Genomic DNA, 20048 nt, shown 5'->3' on the forward strand with positions numbered 1-20048 from the left:
AAATAGAAAACAGCTATTTTAAATAGTCTAGTAAATATAATTCAAAATTTCACTGATTTGCAGCACTTGGATCAAATAAAAGCAGGCTTGGGGAACAGAAGAGACTTTAAAAAAAACTAACAAGCTCCCTGTTCAAAAACTTTTGACTGGTAGTGGAAACTAAAGGCAACTACTTTTTCTCTATATTTCTAGGTTTTTTTTTTTTTTGGCTTAGAAATCTATAACTGCTGGACAATAACAAATAATAATGATTTGTTTATATACTACAAACACTTTTTATCAAATAATAAGGCAGAATAGTTTCTATACTGTAATAAATGCTATGTCAATTAGCACTGCATTGTTCTTATACTTTATTTATCACCTGCTGGAGATTTTATTGGACTTAAAAAAAAAAAAACGAAAACAACTGTTTTCATATAGCGATTGCTGGATGCTTTTGCCCATATTAGGAATTTCCTGTTATGATTTTCTGCGCGAGAGCGCCTGCCGGCTTCGAGTATGAATGAAACACACACACTGCAGGAGAGTTTAACGCTCCATGATGTTCATTTCGCCTTCCCGGTCCGACAAAAACATCAGGTCATGCGCAGACTAACCTGTATCTTTGAATTTAAATCTATATTTATTCACACCAGCTCTTGAAAACCTCTATATGAACACACTTGACCGAAAATGTGCGGGGGACGAATTTCTGTGATATTAAAAGTGGGGGGGACACACACGTCCCCCGTGTCCCCCGCGTAATCTACGCCCCTGGACGAACACATGACAGAAACAGTGGGCGTGGCGTCAGGCCTCGGAGAGGCTTTTATTAACAGAAAGTAAAATAACACAGGGGAAAAAAGTGGCCAAAGGGGGAGAGTGTCCAAAACAACAGGGAATCTGGTGTCCACGTCATGCTGCAGAGTTCGTGTGGGTCGGGCAGTGTTCATGGAGGAAGGGTCCAGGTAAGGGGCGGAGTCCGGCGGCTGCACGCGCTCCCCTCTTCGGTCCGGGGCGCCAGGGGCGGCGGCTTCTTTTAGCGGCCGCATCCTGCTCGTTGACCGCAGTGCTATATATATATATATAGTGTATACTACCAGTCAAATGTTTTTGAACAGTAATATTTTTAATGTCTTTAATGTTAATGGTGCTCACCAAGCCGGCATTTGATGAAAAAAATCAGTCAGTTTTAAAAAATTACCCATCATCTTAGTTACAGAAAAACTACCTAGCACCTGAGTTTAAAAATTAAAAGATATTACCCATTAAAATGACCCAACAAGCTGTACACAGCATTTGGGTAAAAAAAAACATAACTCAGCAATTTGTAGTATGTTGCATTTTAAATAGTTTAACTGTAACAAAAGGCAACACAATAAAAATAATTCTTTCAGGACCACTATCGTCAAAATGATAGATACTTAGCATGAACTTTGGTTTGGCGGTATGGTTCTGTCCTGGGCAAAAGCAAGCAGCAATAATAATACCCCCCCCCCCCCAGGTTAAACAGAACAGAACAAGGGAGATATCATTAATGTAATAAATCAGTGTAACACTTTATTCAAGATAAAGGAGTCTGATTTGTAAGGAATATCATTTTTTACATTTACATTTAATAATTTAGCAGACGCTTTTATCCAAAGCGACTTACAAATGAGAACAATAGAAGCAGTCAGGTCAACAAGAGAACAACAACAGTATACAAGTGCCATGACAAGTCTCAGTTAGTCTAGTATAGAACGCATAGGTAGGGTTTTTTTTGTTTTTTTTTTATAAAGAAAAGGAAAAGTGCTAGTATTAGTTGGTTAAGTGCAGGCGAAAAAGATGAGTCTTTAGCTGTTTCTTGAAAATGAGTAAAGACTCAGCTGTACGGATTGAGATTGGGAGGTCATTCCACCAGCTGGGCACAGTCCAGGAAAAGGTCAGTGAGAGTGATTTTGAACTTCTTTGGGATGGTACCACAAGGCGTCGATCACTTGCAGAGCGCAAACTTCTGGAGGGCACATAAGATTTAACCAATGAGTTTAGGTAAGTTGGTGCTGTGCCAGTGGTCGTCTTGTAGGCTAGCATCAGTCCTGATGGTGGCGAAATGAGGAGCTGGGGATGGAGAAGGGTAATTTGTTCCTGTGCAAGCTGAAAAGCTGCTGAATACTACTGAATAGAGCTTGTATAGGAATGCTGTGATAGGTGTCGTATTAGTATAGGTAGATTTGATCAGCTAATGCAAGCTTGACTCACATGACCTGCCAGAACTAAAGCTAATGCTTATTTAGGGGAAGTTGTGGCCTAATGGTTAGAGAGTCGGACTCGCAATCGAAAGGTTGTGAAAATGTGCGGGGGAACACACTGTGTGTGTTCACAGTGTGTGTGTGTGTTCACTGCTCTGTGTGTGTGCACTTTGGATGGGTTAAATGCAGAGCACGAATTCTGAGTATGGGTCACCATACTTGGCTGAATGTCACTTTCACTTCACTTCACTTCACTTCACTTCACTTTAATGTCAAAAAACACTTCTCTCAGCACACAGGGATTGCACAAACTTAAAAATATAATGCTATATATAGTGGTAATACTACAGTATTACATTTGAATTTATTTATATTCTTTAATCAGATCTGTCTATTTTAAAATGACACATTCTGCATTAATTAAAAAAATAGAACAGAATGTGTTTTTAATGTATTAATTTATCTGGAAATAAAAAGTGTATGATTAAAAACGGAATATTGTTTAACATCATAAATTCTCATTGACACAAGAAACATCAAAGAAAAAATATTGTTGTATGTAGTACATTCATTTCATAACAAAAACAAAATGTATTTAAAAAAAATAACAGAGTTAAGTGAGTAAATATTAGAAGATTATTTTAATAATTTTAATGTGTGCACTTCCTCATGTCAGCTGGATGGCATTCCCTTACCATGGCCACATCTTTCAAGTACAAAATCCAATTGTAGTTTCACATCCTCAGTGTAAATCACATGCATTACAAAGGAGTATTTTAAAATAAGTGCCTTCGATAAAAAAAAAAGTTAAACCAAAATAGTTGATTTCCTGTTGATTGGAGGGTAATAAAGAGCCCTTGCTCGACAGCGATATTTTAGGTTTTGCCAATGTTTAAATGCTGACAACTAGAGATTCATGAAATTTTAAGCACGATAAGAGCCTCAAAAACACCTGAAAAGAGTATTAAGGTTTGATATGTTTTAACATGATAGGTTTGACAAAATCAGCCATGTCTTGACGTCATTCTGACCAAGTTTGAAGAGTTTTGGGTGAACAAAAGAGGATGATTTCAAAGCATTCTGTAAGTGACACAAAAAATACAATTCTGTCATCATTTACTCAATGTATGTTTTATCAAACTTATTTGAGTTTCTTTTTTCCAACATTATTCAAATATGTTCTTTTGTGTTCAACAGAAGAAAGAAATTTGTGTAGATTTGGAACAAACTGAGGGTGATTAATTGCTGACAGAATTGTCATTTTGGGGTGAATTATCCCTTTAAACAGATCAAAACACTGATGCAATGTGGAGTCTGACTGCTAAATAAATAATAAAGGACATGAAACATTGATTTAAATGGTAATTATCTTAAGTAAACATCTTATTAACTTATTTAAGGGATAGTTCACCCAAAAATGAAAATTATGTCATTAATAACTCACCCTCATGTCGTTCCAAACCAGTAAGACCTCCATTTATCTTCGGGAACACAGTTTAAGCTATTTTAGACTTAGTCCGAGAGCTCTCAGTCCCTTCATTGAAGCTGTGTGTATGGTATACTGTCCATGTCCAGAAGGTAAGAAAAACATCATCAAAGTAGTCCATGTGACATCAGAGGGTCAGTTAGAATTTTTTGAAGCATCGAAAATACATTTTGGTCCAAAAATAGCAAAAACTACGACTTTATGCAGCATTGTCTTCTCTTCTGTGTCTGTTGTAAGACAGTTCAAAACAAAGCAGTTTGTCATATCCGGTTCGCGAACGAATCATTCGATGTAACCGGATCGTTTTTAACCAGTTCACCAAATCAAATTGAATCGTTTTAAACGGTTCGCCTCTCCAATACGCATTAATCCACAAATGTCTTAAGCTGTTAACTTGTTTAATGTGGCTGATACTCCCTCTGATTTCAAACAAACCAATATCCCGGAGTAATTCATGTACTCAAACAGTACACTGACTGAACTGCTGTGAAGAGAGAACTGAAGATGAACACCGAGCCGAGCCAGATAATGACCCTTTAACATGTCTTATTAACATCTTATTCCATCTCATCTCCTTCAAGCCATTTCTCCTCCAGTTGTACCTGCACTTACTCACATCATTAACACATCCACACTGGTGTTTTTCCCTCATCATTTAGACAGGCTCTTATAATTCCACTACTTAAGAAACCCACCCTCAACCCATCTCTTTTAGAGAACTACAGACCAGTTCCCCTTCTTCCTTTTATTGCAAAAACACTTGAACGAGCTGTGTTCAACCAGGTTTCTGTCTTTCTCAAACAGAACAACCTCCTTGAACCAATGTGGCTTCAGAAGTGGTCATTCAAATGAGACTGCCTTGCTCTCAGTTGTTGAAGTCCTAAGACTGGCAAGAGCAGAATCCAAATCATAAATACTTATCTTGCTTGGTCTGTCCGCTGCTTTTGACATGATTAACCACCAGATCCACCTGTCAACCCTTCTGGCAAAGGGCATCTTAGTAACCGCACTCCAGTGGTTTGAGTCTTATCTATCAGATAGGTCCTTCAAAGTATCTTGGAGAGGTGAGGTGTCCAAGTCGCAACATCTAACCACAGGGGTGCCTCAAGGCTCAGTTCTTGGGCCACTTCTCTTCTCTGTCTACATGGCATCATTAGGTTCTGTCATTCAGAAACATGGCTTTTCATACCACTGCTATGCTGATGACACTCAACTCTAACCTCTCATTCCATCCTGATGATCCGACAGTAGCTGTTCGCATCTTAGCTTGTCTAACAGACATTTCTTACTGGATGAAGGGCCATCATTAGGCCCTTTCTTTTGGAACATGCTGCACAACTCCTTGTTCAAGCTCTTGTTCTGTCCAGGCTGGACTATTGCAATGCTCTCTTGCCAGGTCTTCCAGCCAGTTCTATCAAACCTTTACAAGTAATCCAGAACGCGGCAGCAAGATTAATTTTTAATGAGCCGAAAAGAATACATGTTACAACTCTGTTTATGAGTTTACACTGGCTACCAATAGCTGCTCGCATACAATTCAAGGCATTGATGTTTGCATAAAAAAACACAATTGGCTCTGCACCCCTTTACCTAAATTCATTACTTCTGACTTATGTGCCCTCTAGAAGCTTGCGTTCTGCAAGTGAACAGCGCTTGATTGTGCCAAACCATAAAAGCACAAATTCATTTTTACTGACTTTTAAATTAAATGTTCCCTCCTGGTGGAATGACCTGCCCAACTCCCAGCAGCTGAGTTCTTGGCCATCTTCAAGAATCAGCTTAAATCCCATCTCTTCTATTTTTATTTGACTCTCTAACTTTAACACTTACTATTCTATCCAGTGCTAAAGTTAGAGGGGCAGCAGTGGCTCAGTGGTTCATGTAGGTTGTCTACAAACCGAAAGGTTGGTGTTTCAATCCTCGGCTTCACCTGACCAAGTGTCGAGGTGTCCTTGAGCAAGACACCTAACCGCAGCTGCTCTTGATGAGCTGGACAGTGCCCTTGCATGGCTGGCACCGCCGTCGGTGGGTGAATGAGTGTGTGAATGGCTGAATGTGAGGCAACTTTTAAAGCGCTTTGGATGGCCATGGGTCTGTTGAAAGCACTATATAAATGCAGTCGATTTACCATTTCTTTTCATTTATTATAAAATTATAAAAAAAGACCTCTAACACTAGTTTGCTCTATTCTTTTTCTATTCCATCTGTTTTCTTTTTATTTATTATATTATTTAAAAGCCCTTGCTACATATTCTGTGTTTAAGCTAACTGAGACTTGTTATAGCACTTATATATCATTGTTCTTTTGTTGCTTCCATTGTTCTCATTTGTAAGTCGCTTTGGATAAAAGCGTCTGCTAAATGACTAAATGTAAATGTAAACTTTTAAAATATATGAAATAAAAAGCACAGCTGTATAAGAAATCTGCAGCCAGGGACAACAGTAATAAAAGTAATACAAATAATAATCATTATCCATAATAGTTACTTATTCATATCTTATAGCATTTTCAGTGTGTTTTTATATATTTTATAGATTTTATAGTGTTGTTAACTTTGTGGTACTCACACAGAGATTACATTCTTGTGAGCCTGATAATGGATCTGTTAATAGTGTAGTGGTTTCTTTCTGATTGTGAAGTTGTTGCTGATCTGAGCTGTAGATCCTGAACTGAGAGACTGAAGAGTGTCATTGTTGTCTACAGGTTGTATGATTGTGGAGTCACATATGAAGGTTGTGCTGCTCTGGCTTCAGCTCTGAGATCAAACCCCTCACACCTGAGAGAACTGAATCTGACTGGAAATAAACTAGGAGAGCCAGGAGTGAAGCTGCTCTCTGATCTACTGAAGGATCCTCGCTGTAAACTGGAAACACTGTGGTAAGATTATATAAATCTGTCAGCATCCTCCTAAATTTTGCTCCTTTGTTGATTATAAACAAAATGAAAACCCAAACTGTGTCATAAAGAAAGTTTCCTGTAAGTTACTTGAAAAGGATGCTGTTTTAATCTTCATTAGATTCTTTCCAAAGTTTTTGACACAATTTTAAAATACTCATGATATTATAGGTTGAGTGGAGCATCTAAAAACAGCTGCTTTATATCATACAGATGTGTGTTGATGATTTGGGGTATTTACAAAAGAATTAAACAGATCTGCATTTTCTCTGATATTGAAACTAACCGCTCAAAACACGTCGAAGGAGGTGTGAACTGAGAGATTGTGTTGTGTTTGTCTGAGCAGCCATTGAGTAGCTGTCAGTGTAGTAGATTTCTCCATTACATAAAATAAATACATTTTACCAGTTTTGTTGGCAAAATAATTTATTGGTTAATTTAAGGTAGGATTGTAGCAAAATTCTTCAGTGGTTATGTTAATTTTCAGTCTTCAAAGATTCTTAAATTCTTCTAAAACTTGGTTTATACATCTGTAAATTGTCTTGGTCTCGTGCAATAAAAATGTGATCGAGGTCCCAGCAGAAGTGCACATTGACATTCCTAGAACACTTTTCTCATGTACATCACATTTTTAATAATTTAAGTGAACAGTGCAACTTAAAGGCAACACTGACTGCAAATATGTGGAAAGAACCTCTCTTTACAGAAGTTTACAGACCTATTCGTATAGGATTAGTATTATCTTGGGACATTGTGTGATTCTGAAATTACTCCCCACATCTGAATTTGGTGTGGTGCATTCACACAGGATAATAGAAGGTTTTGATTTTACTCAAATATACTGACTTATCTCCCGGATACACAGATGTCAAGGCTTTGAGTCCCGTTCTATGGTCTGGTTAGATGGATTTAAAAAATAAATAAACGAATATAGTTTTGTGCCCTGCATCATTTATATTTCACCAGGTTAAAATAATATACTTCATTTATTCATAGCACATTAATTTCAAAAACTTTATAGCTTTATCTTTCTGCAAATTGTATAGTTGTGTGGGGTAGTATAGTGATATGACAGCACCCAAAAACTGTCAAAACACTCAAACGCAGATCCATCCTTTGCAAAGATTGATAAAAAGGCACACAGGAAACAAAAACCTCGACAAATTATATACGACCCACCAAATCACAGAGATGCCGATTCACACAGGATTAAGATCAACCAGACAACCTCCGCAATTATAACAAATGACTGGAGGTCACAGGTAATACTAATCCCCATGAATAGAGCTTATGAGACTAACTTTCATTCCAAGAGTTTTGTTTAGAAAATTTTGAATGAAAATATTTGAAATATATACTGCATACATATCATACAAGTACATATAAGCTGGTAAAAATAATGCAGAAGTATTTGTCTGTTACAGAGTAAAACAAAACCTTAAAAAAAAAAAAAAATCAAGTATTTGTATGGTAATATTATTTAACATATGAACGTTGCAAGAGAAAATTAAATTCCATGAATTTCAGATGCTTTATGTAGTATTTCTATAATAAATGTGTAGAGATATACAGAATTAAACAGAAATAAATATTATATTTTTGTATTTAATATACAACACTTATGTCACTTAAGGTTATATTCTTTCAAATGTGTTAAGATGTTGATGAAATATTATTGAATGGTCATACTCTGTCATTTGTTGGATGAACAGGCAAACTAAGAAAAAAAATGTAAAGAAAGTACTGTACTGTAAATACTGTATATTACATAAATGTTGAAATGGTGAGAAGTAATAAGAGCTGCATACTTCTTACTGTAGTCCTTGTCTTGAGTTATAATGGAGTCCTCCTTTAATTAAGCAGAAGCGGAGTGACCGTTACACCTCGGTGTGCATTATTATTATTTTAAGAATTCAGTGGCCTGGAGTCAATTATTCTGCTTATACTACGGTTACCACACCTCAAGACATCGATCAGATTATATATTTAAAGGGATTCATCCATTTTTGTACCCAAATAGCTATTGTGAGTAGGATTATTTCTTCTGCTTCTCATCAAATCTCATAATCTCTTAACACCCCTCTGCAGCAGTGTCTCTAAACAGCGCTGCTACTACCTCGCTAGTGAGAAATTTCATGTGTAACCTTTAAGTTACTACACTATATAGGCTATATACACTATATACACTATATAGGAGAATGTAAGATGTAAGATGGCGCCCATCGTGGCAGACGTCTCTGTGCACTCCTCCTGCAGTCGTCGTTTATTTATGTTTATTTACGTTTGTTCAGTCTTTTTTCAACACTTAAACGTACTAGTTTCATCGGCAATAATCACATATGACAGAGAAACTTTATTGGAAATCGGGAAGCAACCTCATGAGCCCACTTTTAATTTGTCGGATCTGGACTACCTGCTGAATCCGAGCTCAAACCAGCGGGGCCTACCAACACCGGAGTTGGGTGAACAGTGCAGCCGACGGAAGGAGCAACTCAAGCGGCGACGAGGGAAGAGAGGTGGACTACATGCAAGGCTAAAGGCTAGAACTAGCCGACCACCTCTGCCTAGCCTTCTGCTTGCGAATGTCCGATCCCTCGAAAACAAGATGGATGAGCTCAGAACCAGGATTATATCACAGAGAGAGATTAAAGACTGTTGTGCACTAATCCTCACCAAAACCAGGCTATCGGAACATATACCGGATGACGCGGTACAGCTACAAACACACACAATCCACCGCGGGGATCGCACAGCGGCATCAGGAAAACACAAAGGTGGGGGAATATGCGTTTATGTCAATAACCAATGGTGCTCAGACGTGCAGATTGTTAGCAAACACTGCTCGAGTGATGCAGAGCTATTATTGTTAAAATGCAGACCCTTCTATCTACCAAGGGAGTTCACCGCTGTATTTCTCCTGGGTGTTTACATCCCTCCGCACGCGAATCCTGCACTAGCGCTTGGGACTCTGTATGACATTATTAACACACAAGAAAACACACACCCTGACGCAGTGTTTATCGTTGCGGGCGATTTTAACCACTGTAATTTACGGACTGTGATGCCAGCCTACCACCAGCACGTTGATCTCCCCACGAGAGAGAAAAACACACTCGACCAGGTGTACAGTAACGTGAAGGGGGCATACAAAGCTGCACCCCGCCCCCACTTCGGACAGTCCGATCACATCTCAGTGTTTCTTTACCCAGCATACAGACAGCTTCTCAAGCAAGCCCCCATTATAAGGAAAACAGTACAAATGTGGACTGAGGAATCTGATCAGGTGCTTCAAGACTGCTTTGAATGTACCGAATGGGATGTGTTCAAGACAGCTGCTAGGTCCAATGACTATACTGTCGATTTGGACGAATACACTTCAGTGGTTACTAGCTATATTAGCATCTGCATTGATAACATTGTGCCACGTAAACAAATACAGAAATATCCCAACCAGAAACCATGGATAAACTGTGAGGTACGATCCATGCTGCATGCACGCTCCAAGGCATTTGTCTCAGGTAATGCCAGTGACTATAAGAAAGCGAGGTATGACCTACGAAGAGCCATAAAGGATGCCAAACGACAATATAGATTGAAATTAGAGGGTCACTACACCACTGCGGATACCCAACACATGTGGCAGGGATTGGAAAGCATCACTGGCTACAAAGGCAGAAGCGGGGTAAAGATCACGGACAGTCACTTTACATCAGACAAGTTTAATGAATTCTATGCCCGCTTTGAGGCCCTAAACACAGAACCACTGGAGAGAGAGTTGGTCAGAGGAAGTACTCTGAACCCACCATTTACAGTCACATCTGCAGATGTGATAAAGACTCTGAGAAAAATAAACCCCCGAAAGGCAGCTGGCCCGGACAACATCCCCGGACGAGCACTTAAAACCTGTGCATGGATGCTAGCAGATGTCTTTGCGGACATATTCAACCTCTCGCTTTCACAAACCTCAATCCCCACCTGCCTTAAGACAACCACTATCATACCGGTGCCAAAACAGGGTAAAGTAACCTGTCTTAATGACTATCGGCCCATTGCATTGACTCCGATAGTCATGAAATGTTTTGAGAGAATTGTCATGAGCTATATCAAGACCATTGTTCCAGACACGCTGGACCCCTACCAGTTTGCTTACAGACCGAACAGGTCTATAGAGGACGCCGTCAATGCGACAATACACACAGCCCTCACGCACCTAGAGAGCAGGGACAGCTTTGTTCGACTGCTGTTCATTGATTTCAGTTCAGCGTTTAATACAGTGATACCATCCAAGCTCATCGAAAAGCTCTCCATCCTCGGTGTGCCACCAATCCTATGTAACTGGGTTCTGAATTTTCTAACAAACAGACCACAGTCTGTTAAATTGGGCAACCACACATCCAGGATTATAACTGTAAACTCAGGAACTCCACAGGGTTGTGTCTTGAGTCCCATGCTTTATACGCTATATACCCATGACTGTGTCACCTCACAGACTAACACCAGTATTATCAAATTTGCTGACGACACCACAGTCATTGGACTGATATCTGGGGGTGATGAGTCAGCATACAGAAGGGAGGTGGCTGGCCTTGTGAAGTGGTGTGAGGATAATAATCTCACCTTAAATGTTAGTAAAACAAAAGAGATGATCGTTGATCCACGGAGGAAGAGGAAGCAGCATCCATCACTGCATATCGGAGGGACTGTAGTGGAGAAAGTGAGCGCATTTAAATTTCTCGGTGTTCACATATCTGAGGATCTCTCCTGGACTCTTAACATAACACATCTGGTGAGGAAATCACGACAGCGGCTGTATTTCCTGAGAAGGCTCAGGAAATTTGGCATGCCAGGCAAAATCCTCAACAGCTTCTACAGATGTACAATAGAGAGCATCCTCACAAGCTCTATCACAGTCTGGTTCGGCAGTTGTACAGCACGGGACCGTAAGGCTCTGCAACAGGTGGTGAGAGCAGCCAAAACCATCACTGGAACAACTTTAACAACGCTGGAGAAGATCTACCAGATCAGGGTCAACAGGAGGGCAGTTAACATCATTAAGGACAGTAGTCACCCACAGCATAACCTATTCACACTTCTACCATCTGGAAGACGCTACAGAAGTGTGAAAGCGAGGACGACAAGACTAAAAGACAGTTTTTACCCACAGGCCATCAGGCTTGTGAATGGTTCTTACCCTCTGCCCCTCCCCCCAACGCTGCAGATTGCCCTTTAATCCTGGGAGGTGCAATGAATGATCCATCATGTCCTTACCACACACACACACACACACGCGTGCGCACATATATACAGGGACATAAAAGCGAACAATTACTGTCAACTTACCTCTGCATACTTTGCACTGATTCTGCACGTTTACATGGCATATATGATGTTGTCTTTTTTGGTGTCACTTGCTATTTAGGGTGTTTGATTTAATTTTAATTTAATTGATAATTGATGTTTAATGTTGCTAGGAGGAGGCGCAGAATAAGAATTTCATTGTACTGTGTGACGACAGTTTCCTGTGCATATGACAATAAAGATTTGAAATGAAATAACTGATAAAATTGTCAGGGCAGTGCTGACAACACCTTTTTTTGCAAACTGCATGACCGTTATTACAGTTAACTATGTGAAGTGATATGGAATTGTAAAGCGGTCAGGAAAGCTGCCTGGAACTACGTCCGCTGTGTGTTTCCCAGAAAATAATTGAACACCTCAGAATGTTCGTCAACCAATCATATTCAAGCAATCAACGTCCCCGTAAGTATTCACAATATTTAAACATCCTTGTTTACTTAAATATCCTTAATAGAAAATGTGTAATTTAATTTTGACAATATCATTCACCAAACTATTACTAATTTACTAAATTATTCAGAGAATAGTACAATAGTAAGACTATAAATGAAGATGCAGTCAGCAAGTCACAACAGTGCTGTGCAGGAGAAAGTATAGTTAATACTAATTAGGCATATGAATATTAATGCTGAAGATAAATGAGTTCCCTATCTGTCGGTCACTACGAGTTATGTCGAACGACATATGGGGTCTCACTTGGGAGGTCAATCATCTCTGAGTTTAAGAGTAAAAGCCAATGAAAATTGGCTGGTGGATTTAACATACCTGAGCCACTCCCCGTGCCTATGGGGAGCACTTGAATGAGTTTATTTATATGTAATCAGGGACAATGCACAAAAAATATTAGTCTAAGAAAAAGGAGAAGTCATGTGCCAGGTTATAGCAAAAAAATGCTAATTTCCACCAGCAGTCCCTAGAAAGATGTTACATTTTTAAAAAGTTCATAAAATATATACAGTATTATTCATGGAAGCATTACTTCACTCACATCATAAGAACACTCTCCATTTCATGATATACAGAATTATACAAGGAAACATTACTTCACTTACATTGTAAAAACACTCTCCACTTCATGAATCTAACACTCACTCACTCACAGTCTACATTGTTCATATCACAGTCATTCAGTGCTTACAGGTTTGCTTTGTTAATAGCCACTGTTTGGTCAGGTGTGTAAATGTACTATAGTTTATATATAAAATAATTTCATTTGGAAGAGTGTTCCAAAGGCTCACTGCTTTATAAGAGAAAGAATGTTGACCATAATTGGTTCTACATCTTGGAATGCTACACTCTCCTCTGACTGTCGACCTTGTGGCTCTATAAAGTCTATCTGAATTTAGTGTGACACATTTTCTCAAAGGGGGAGCAGCAATATTATGGATGATTTTAAATAGAGCAGAAATTTGATTATATTTAATGAGATTTTCAAAACTCAATTTTATATTTCTTTAGTACTTTACAGTGATGGTACTGACGAGGCTTTTTATCATGAATTTTTATTGCCCTTTTACATAATGATTCAAGTAATTTTAATGATGTTTTACATGCCTGAGACCAACTAGACATGCAATACAGACAACCTGTCCTCCAACCAATACGCTCGTATAGGTCGTTTGTCCAAATCCCTGAAATACGACCCATCAGAGCGTATACTACAATTGCGCCCCTATCGGCAAAAGGCCGTTTTCATATTAATGTTTTGTACTCTTTTATTTGCACTCTGATTTGCGTTTCGTGTAGCTCAGTTGGTAGATTATTGCGTTATACCTTGATATGTAATCATGCTATCATGGGTTCGATCCCAGGGAATACACGTGCACGAAAATGTATATGCTCAATAAATCATAATTTAGATTTCTGTGAGGGTTAGGTTTAGGGGTGGGGTTAGGTGGGGTCATTCGAACGAATAAGCCACCTAGTAAAATATGTAGGAAATACAGTGAGATCGGTGTAAAAAGCCCACACAGCTAAGCAAAGTTCTTTCATTTTACTGCCTAGTGCTATTTTGGTGAACATCCTTCAGACATTGCTTATTGTACAAAGCTAATCGTTCAGTTGTGTTGCGAGGCATGCTATCATATTAACACACCGGTAACACTACCAGTTAAATATATCCATGAGCCTCGTTAATATGTGCTCAAGGCTGTCGATATAAATGGGCTGCTGCTTCAGGCTCATCTATTGGGGATGCTTTTATCAAACTTATCTGACTACTCCAACACACTGGGTTTAAATCAGTCATCTGCTGTTGCTCAAACTAGTATATTGATAAAGTGCTTGATACTAAATGTACAGATTGTAAATTCTGCTCGTATCAATGCTAAAACATTATCTGACAAGGGCAATGCTGTTGCCTAAATTAGAGTTCTGACCATATGGCGTAATGCTTTACAGGTACATGCTGATCTTTTAGCTGGTTAAAAGAGCACCCTTCGCTACCCCTATCTCCGTAGGGGATCCCGCCCCACTCCACACACTTAAGAAGGTCTTTGCTTAAAGCTATCAAGATATGGGACTGCTTGCTTGTTGAGGCTTATCTATCGTCCAATATCATGTGCTAGCCCTGCCGTTGCATAGGAGGGATTTATGCTTTCAATGGCTCCACTTGCGAGCCTCCACTGACTGCGCGCACACCTGATCAAACAGTCAAGGCTTTATACTCATCACATTCGCCGTCGTACAGGGTCATAAAGGTGCTTGAAATCCTCGAAAATTTAATGCAGTGGATTTAGATAAGTGCTTGGAAATGCGTGCATTGGGTTAACCTCTTAGCCAGCAGCCCGATGCCCTCGTCCTGAAAACACCTAAACTCGCAAGTGTCAGTGTTTATGAATAGATTAAATGAAACGGGACAAATTTAATCTTGACAAACTATGTATCATTATAAAGATCTGTGCCTCAAAAGCATCGACAACAGAACGCTGTTTTTCAATGGAAAGCTTATAAAGACTGTATTTGCTACATTTGTGTAAGCAGTACACATAAAAACATCAGCAATGAAACACTGTACATACCAGATCCGTCATAATAACGAGTTATAAACACATCCACAGCTGTAAATCCTGGTTTAGTTAGAAAGGTAAGGGTCCACTGAACGACATCTCATGGAGCACGTTTGGTCCAACGGAGCAATAACGTTGTAATATGGATCATAATTCATTTGTTTACATTACAGTTCTTCAGCGACAGAACTGTTTGTGTCCGTTATGGAATAACTCACGGTCGGAAACTGCGTCTTGGTAATAAAAAAAACGGCATGGTTTTGCAGTGTACAGTGTCACAAACAGAATGAGACGATCCACCGGAAAAAATAATGAATGAAAGAAAGGGCGAAAGATAGTGTATTTGAATTTTGGCGCTCCCTCCTGAGGGCTCCTGACGTGCTCTGACGCACCTGTCAGCTGATGGAGGCGGAACTTATAGCGTTCGCCTTTTTCTTTGTTTGTTTTATTTTTCAACAGTTTTTATATGTGTGAGAGTGTGTTTTATGTTGAATGTGAATGTATCTGCATGATTACCGTCTGTATGATCACGGCTATCAAAGTGAACGCGTCTATGTGAATAGAGAGAGTTGATTATTTACTTTATGGCACATTTGTGTTATTACCATTTGTATAAGTGGCCATCAGCACATCAGTACTTATTTGCATCGTAATTCATTGTAAATGCTGCATTTCTAGCAATCTCAGGATTTTCTGTAATTGTATATTTTTGTATATACTGTAATTCTTATTTTTCTAACTCAAATTGTTCTTATTGTATTTTTCTAGTGTTCAAATAAATCAATAAAATAAATAAAATAAGTCTAGTGTTTTATATTTGAAAAAAAACTATGCAGTGGTATGTTTACTGACTAAATTGTTTGTAGAACCCTTCAATACTATTGGGAAATTATTTTCTTAAATTTGGGGGTGGGGGTCTAGACATAGTCTCAGAAAAATATTTGTATTGATATTTGAATATCTTATTCATATTTGAAATAAAAACTCATGAAACATGTGGCTTTCAACCCATTACTTTTCTAGATTGCTACAGGACTCATTTCATGTATTTGTATATAAAATAAAATAAAATATTTAAGTGTGGTAAAAAAATTTCAAGGCACTTCAGTGTCTATAACTTTTAATATTTTTGAGCATTATCAAATCTGGTTGATAAAAAGTAAAGCCCAAAGTGTCTTCTTTCCAAAGACACCAAAATTATGTTTGTAACACACTGAAGTAGGAAACTGTTACAATTATAAGTTTGGTAGAGCACTTTCAACTGTGAGTCCCATAATGGGGGGTGCTGGCTTACAGGTTAATATTGCTTCTTTACTGGATGGGTAAACATGGTTTCATTATATAAGCAGCTCCGCTCCAGTCTGCGCCTGTGGCTGTAGAGTGCTCCATTAACACGAGCCCTCCGATAAAAGAGAAAAAAGTCTGCTTGGTTTGTTTTCCATGGGAGAGCGTTCCTTTTGAGCATATAAGGTAAAAAAATTTCCCTGCTCTGTTAAACTACATTCTAAGATGGCAATGCATACAATCTTATGCAGGGTTCCCCAGCATCAGGGTGGGTATTATTGGCATTATAATTAATCACACATGGCATTGAATGCTACAGTTGTGTTCAGATCATGCGTTCACTGGACTGCGGGAACTGCGGAAACGATGTAAAGAATAATTATTTTGTGGCGTAGTCCGCGAGATGCAGTGGAATCATAAGTCATTAATCAGGAATGTTTGTTGCACGTTCTGTACGTTAAATCCCGAATGGATTAACCATCTTGTTTGTGCTACTAAAATCACCTATTGAAGGACGTATGAATATGACGTGTCATTCCCCCAAAAAACATTAATCGTCATTGTGACAAAAATCTAAGAACATCAAATAAATGTCAGGATGTTCATCAAACAGTTGTACCGGTCCAAATGTGCTGCCTGCTGGCAATTTGATGATTTTGTTTAGAACAATAAAAATTGCTAATGCGCCTCAAAATCCAAACGATTTACAAGTAAGGGTGTCCGTGGGGTATCTGTGCATGTGCTTAACTAAGGTAAGAGTATGTATGCAAAAAGGTAATTTACCCAGTCGTAAAGTGCTATAAATTGAAATGTCTTTCGAAGTGTTTGGAATTTATTCGAAGGCGTAAGAACCATGGTGTACCATTCTCTGAACAACAGGGGTCGACGAGGACTAACCATCCTCTAAAACCATGGGGAATCACTAGTGAGAAGTACTTGCTGCATCCGATCCGAGTATCAGGCATTAGGTGCGTTCAACTTCACACAGCACTGTGCAAACTGATCGCAATCTGACTTGAAGCAGTGCATACCGGTTAGAAATATTGTCCGACTTGAGATTGCGCCGACGCCACATGACCGTCACGTGTGGCATCAATGTACCGCAAGAGTGTTTCAAGAGCAGCCGGCTGACTCAGCCGCCGCAGTTTCTCCAGAGTGACTGCAGGAGCGCTGATGACGACACAGCTGTTCACGATTGCCCAGATTCACCCATGACAACAATCACATGTGTTTCAGGGTTTATTCAACATTTTCAGTTCCAATAATGGCCACAAATCTGTGTTTTTAGAAAGGTTAAAGCCTTTTAATGTAGTCGCACTGTTGTATTAAGTCACGTTTATCATACTATACAGAATGGGGGAAGTCGTGGCCTAATGGTTAGAGAGTCGGACTCCCAATCGAAAGGTTGTGAGTTCGAGTCCCGGGCCGGCAGGAATTGTGGGTGGGGGGAGTGCATGTACAGTTCTCTCTCCACCTTCAATACCACGACTTAGGTGCCCTTGAGCAAGGCATCGAACCCCCAACTGCTCCCCGGGCGCCGCAGCATAAATGGCTGCCCACTGCTCCGGGTGTGTGCTCACAGTGTGTGTGTGTGTGTTCACTGCTCTGTGTGTGTGCATTTCGGATGGGTTAAATGCAGAGCACAAATTCTGAGTATGGATCACCATACTTGGCTGAATGTCACTTCACTTCACTTCACAGATCAAAGCGTATATACCCCTCTGTATAAGCATTTAAACAGCATATGATCATGTTGAACTTTTATTCTTGAAATATATGGCGCCGTATTAAGCAGTATAAAAGTATCTGTGCTCACAAAAACGTTCTGAAACTTCTGCTTATTTGACAAATCTGCAGTTTATTTACTTCATCCGTGATAAGTATGCAAGCACCATGTGAGTGCCATTAACAGGAGCAGAGTGTCCGGCTGACATGTCTGTTTCTCTTCATGAACCGATTTTGGACAGGCTTCTGAGGCAGAGTAATGGTCTACAGCATGATCTACAGCTAAATATAGAAGTTTTGGTGATAACCAAGTGGATATTTCGTACAAACGTACATTTAACAAATAAATAAATCAAATAATACGCCACCGACCACAAGGAGAAGGAGGAGAATGAGGAGGAGGATGAGAAGAATAAGAAGGAGAATGATAAGAAGGAATGGTGAAGGAGATGGATAATGAGGAGGAGGATGAGAAGAATGAGGAGGAGGATGAGAAGGAGATGGAGAATGAGAAGAAGGAGATGGAGAAGATGTAGAAGATGGGAGATGGAGAAGAAAATGAAAGAGAAGGAGAAAAAAAACATTTAACCCTTGCTGCTAACTACAGGGGACTGCAGTTCTATCCTTCAAGTGAGGGACGAACACCCCTCAAAAAGAAAAAGGGACTGCTGTTTTTTTTCCAGCTGGAGAGAACACCCTTGCTGCATTGAAAAAAAAAGGTACTGCTGTTTTCTCCCGCCAGGAAGATCACCCTTTGCTGCTATAACCATGGGGGACTGCTGCTCTATCCCTCAAGTGAGGGACGAACACCCCTCAAAGAAAGGGACTGCTGTTTTCTCCAGCTGGAGAAAACATCCTTTCACTGCATAGCTGCAGGGGACTGCTGTTCATCCTTCAGCAGGGGTTGAACACCCCTGCTACGTAAATTAAAAGGGGACTGCTATTCTCTCCCTCGAATACCCCTCTCCTAGCCATAGGTTGCATTAAAGACATCTCAATAACATTATCTTTCTCTTTTGCAGGAATGGAACAAGGACAATTAGAGGGGAGAATACCCCTGTGCTAGCCAGGCTATATTAAGAATATCTCAATAACATTGTCTTATCTCTTTTGCAGGAATAGAACAAGGTTGGTTTTGGGGGGTTCTTCTCAGGCAGTAATACCTCTCATTATGTTTGGGGAGTTAATGTTTAAAGCTCTTGTATGTTCAGTTATTTCGGGAGCAAGAACCCCAATAAGGAACCATACCGCCAAAGTAAACTCAAGTAACTCGCCAAAGTGGTTCCTGTCTGAATTTAAGTTGTGGCGTTTTCCATAGGACCCCATGTGTCGTTCAACATACTGTAACTCATAGTGACCGACTGATAGGGAATGTCTCGGTTACATACGTAACCCTCGTTCCCTGATGGAGGGAACAGAAACGTTATGTCCCCATGCCAGATCCTTGAACCATTCGCTGTTGCCGGGACATGTTCTCGGCTCCTCAGCATAAAACCTTAATGAGTGAATGCTCCTGTCACCTATTTATACCCGTAGGTAGGGGGAGTGGCTCAGGTATGTTAAATCCACCAACCCATTTTCATTGGCGTTTTCTCTTAAACTCAGAGATGATTGGCCTCCCAAGTGAGACCCCATATGTCGTTCGACATAACGTCTCCATTCCCTCCATCAGGGAACAAGGTTTACTTATGTAACCAAGACGTTACAAACAATAGCTAGACCTTCCACTAGAGATCCATGTGGACAAACCAGATCACAGGAACTTCCTGAGGAACGCTGTTCCTTTATTATTCTCACTGTATGACCATTTAGTTACCACATTTACAGACACAGATCTTCTGTGACCCTTGTGTTCTGATTTCATGTAGACCCAGTTCTCTTATTTCATCACTCTACATCACTTTAGCAGGAGCGTGAGTGTGATGCACCAATATGATTGAATAAAGGAGTCTACTCATGAGTGAGCAGGGAAGGAATTGAATGGATGAGATATCATTCGTATTCTGTGGGTTTTGGCTCAACATAATAAAGTTTGAATGCATTTAAATGTGAAGTGTAAAAAGGAGAACAGTTTAAGA

At 39.6% G+C, this 20048-nt stretch overlaps 1 protein-coding gene across 9 annotated transcripts in view; it reads left to right on the top strand.

The window, feature by feature from the left end:
* LOC132144948 (NACHT, LRR and PYD domains-containing protein 1b allele 2-like) overlaps positions 1-20048 on the top strand; it is a 173491-nt gene that overhangs the window by 103508 nt on the left and 49935 nt on the right. For 8 of the 9 annotated variants that reach the window (XM_059555545.1, XM_059555547.1, XM_059555553.1 and 5 more), the window contains one exon: positions 6404-6577. The exons of the other annotated variant lie outside the window; for it this stretch is intronic. In XM_059555545.1, coding sequence (XP_059411528.1) covers positions 6404-6577 — 174 coding nt within the window. The remainder of the gene's footprint in view (positions 1-6403; positions 6578-20048) is intronic. 9 annotated transcript variants of the gene reach the window in all.

The sequence above is a fragment of the Carassius carassius genome, chromosome 8, assembly GCF_963082965.1.
Source record: "Carassius carassius chromosome 8, fCarCar2.1, whole genome shotgun sequence".
NCBI classification, from domain to species: Eukaryota; Metazoa; Chordata; class Actinopteri; order Cypriniformes; family Cyprinidae; genus Carassius; species Carassius carassius.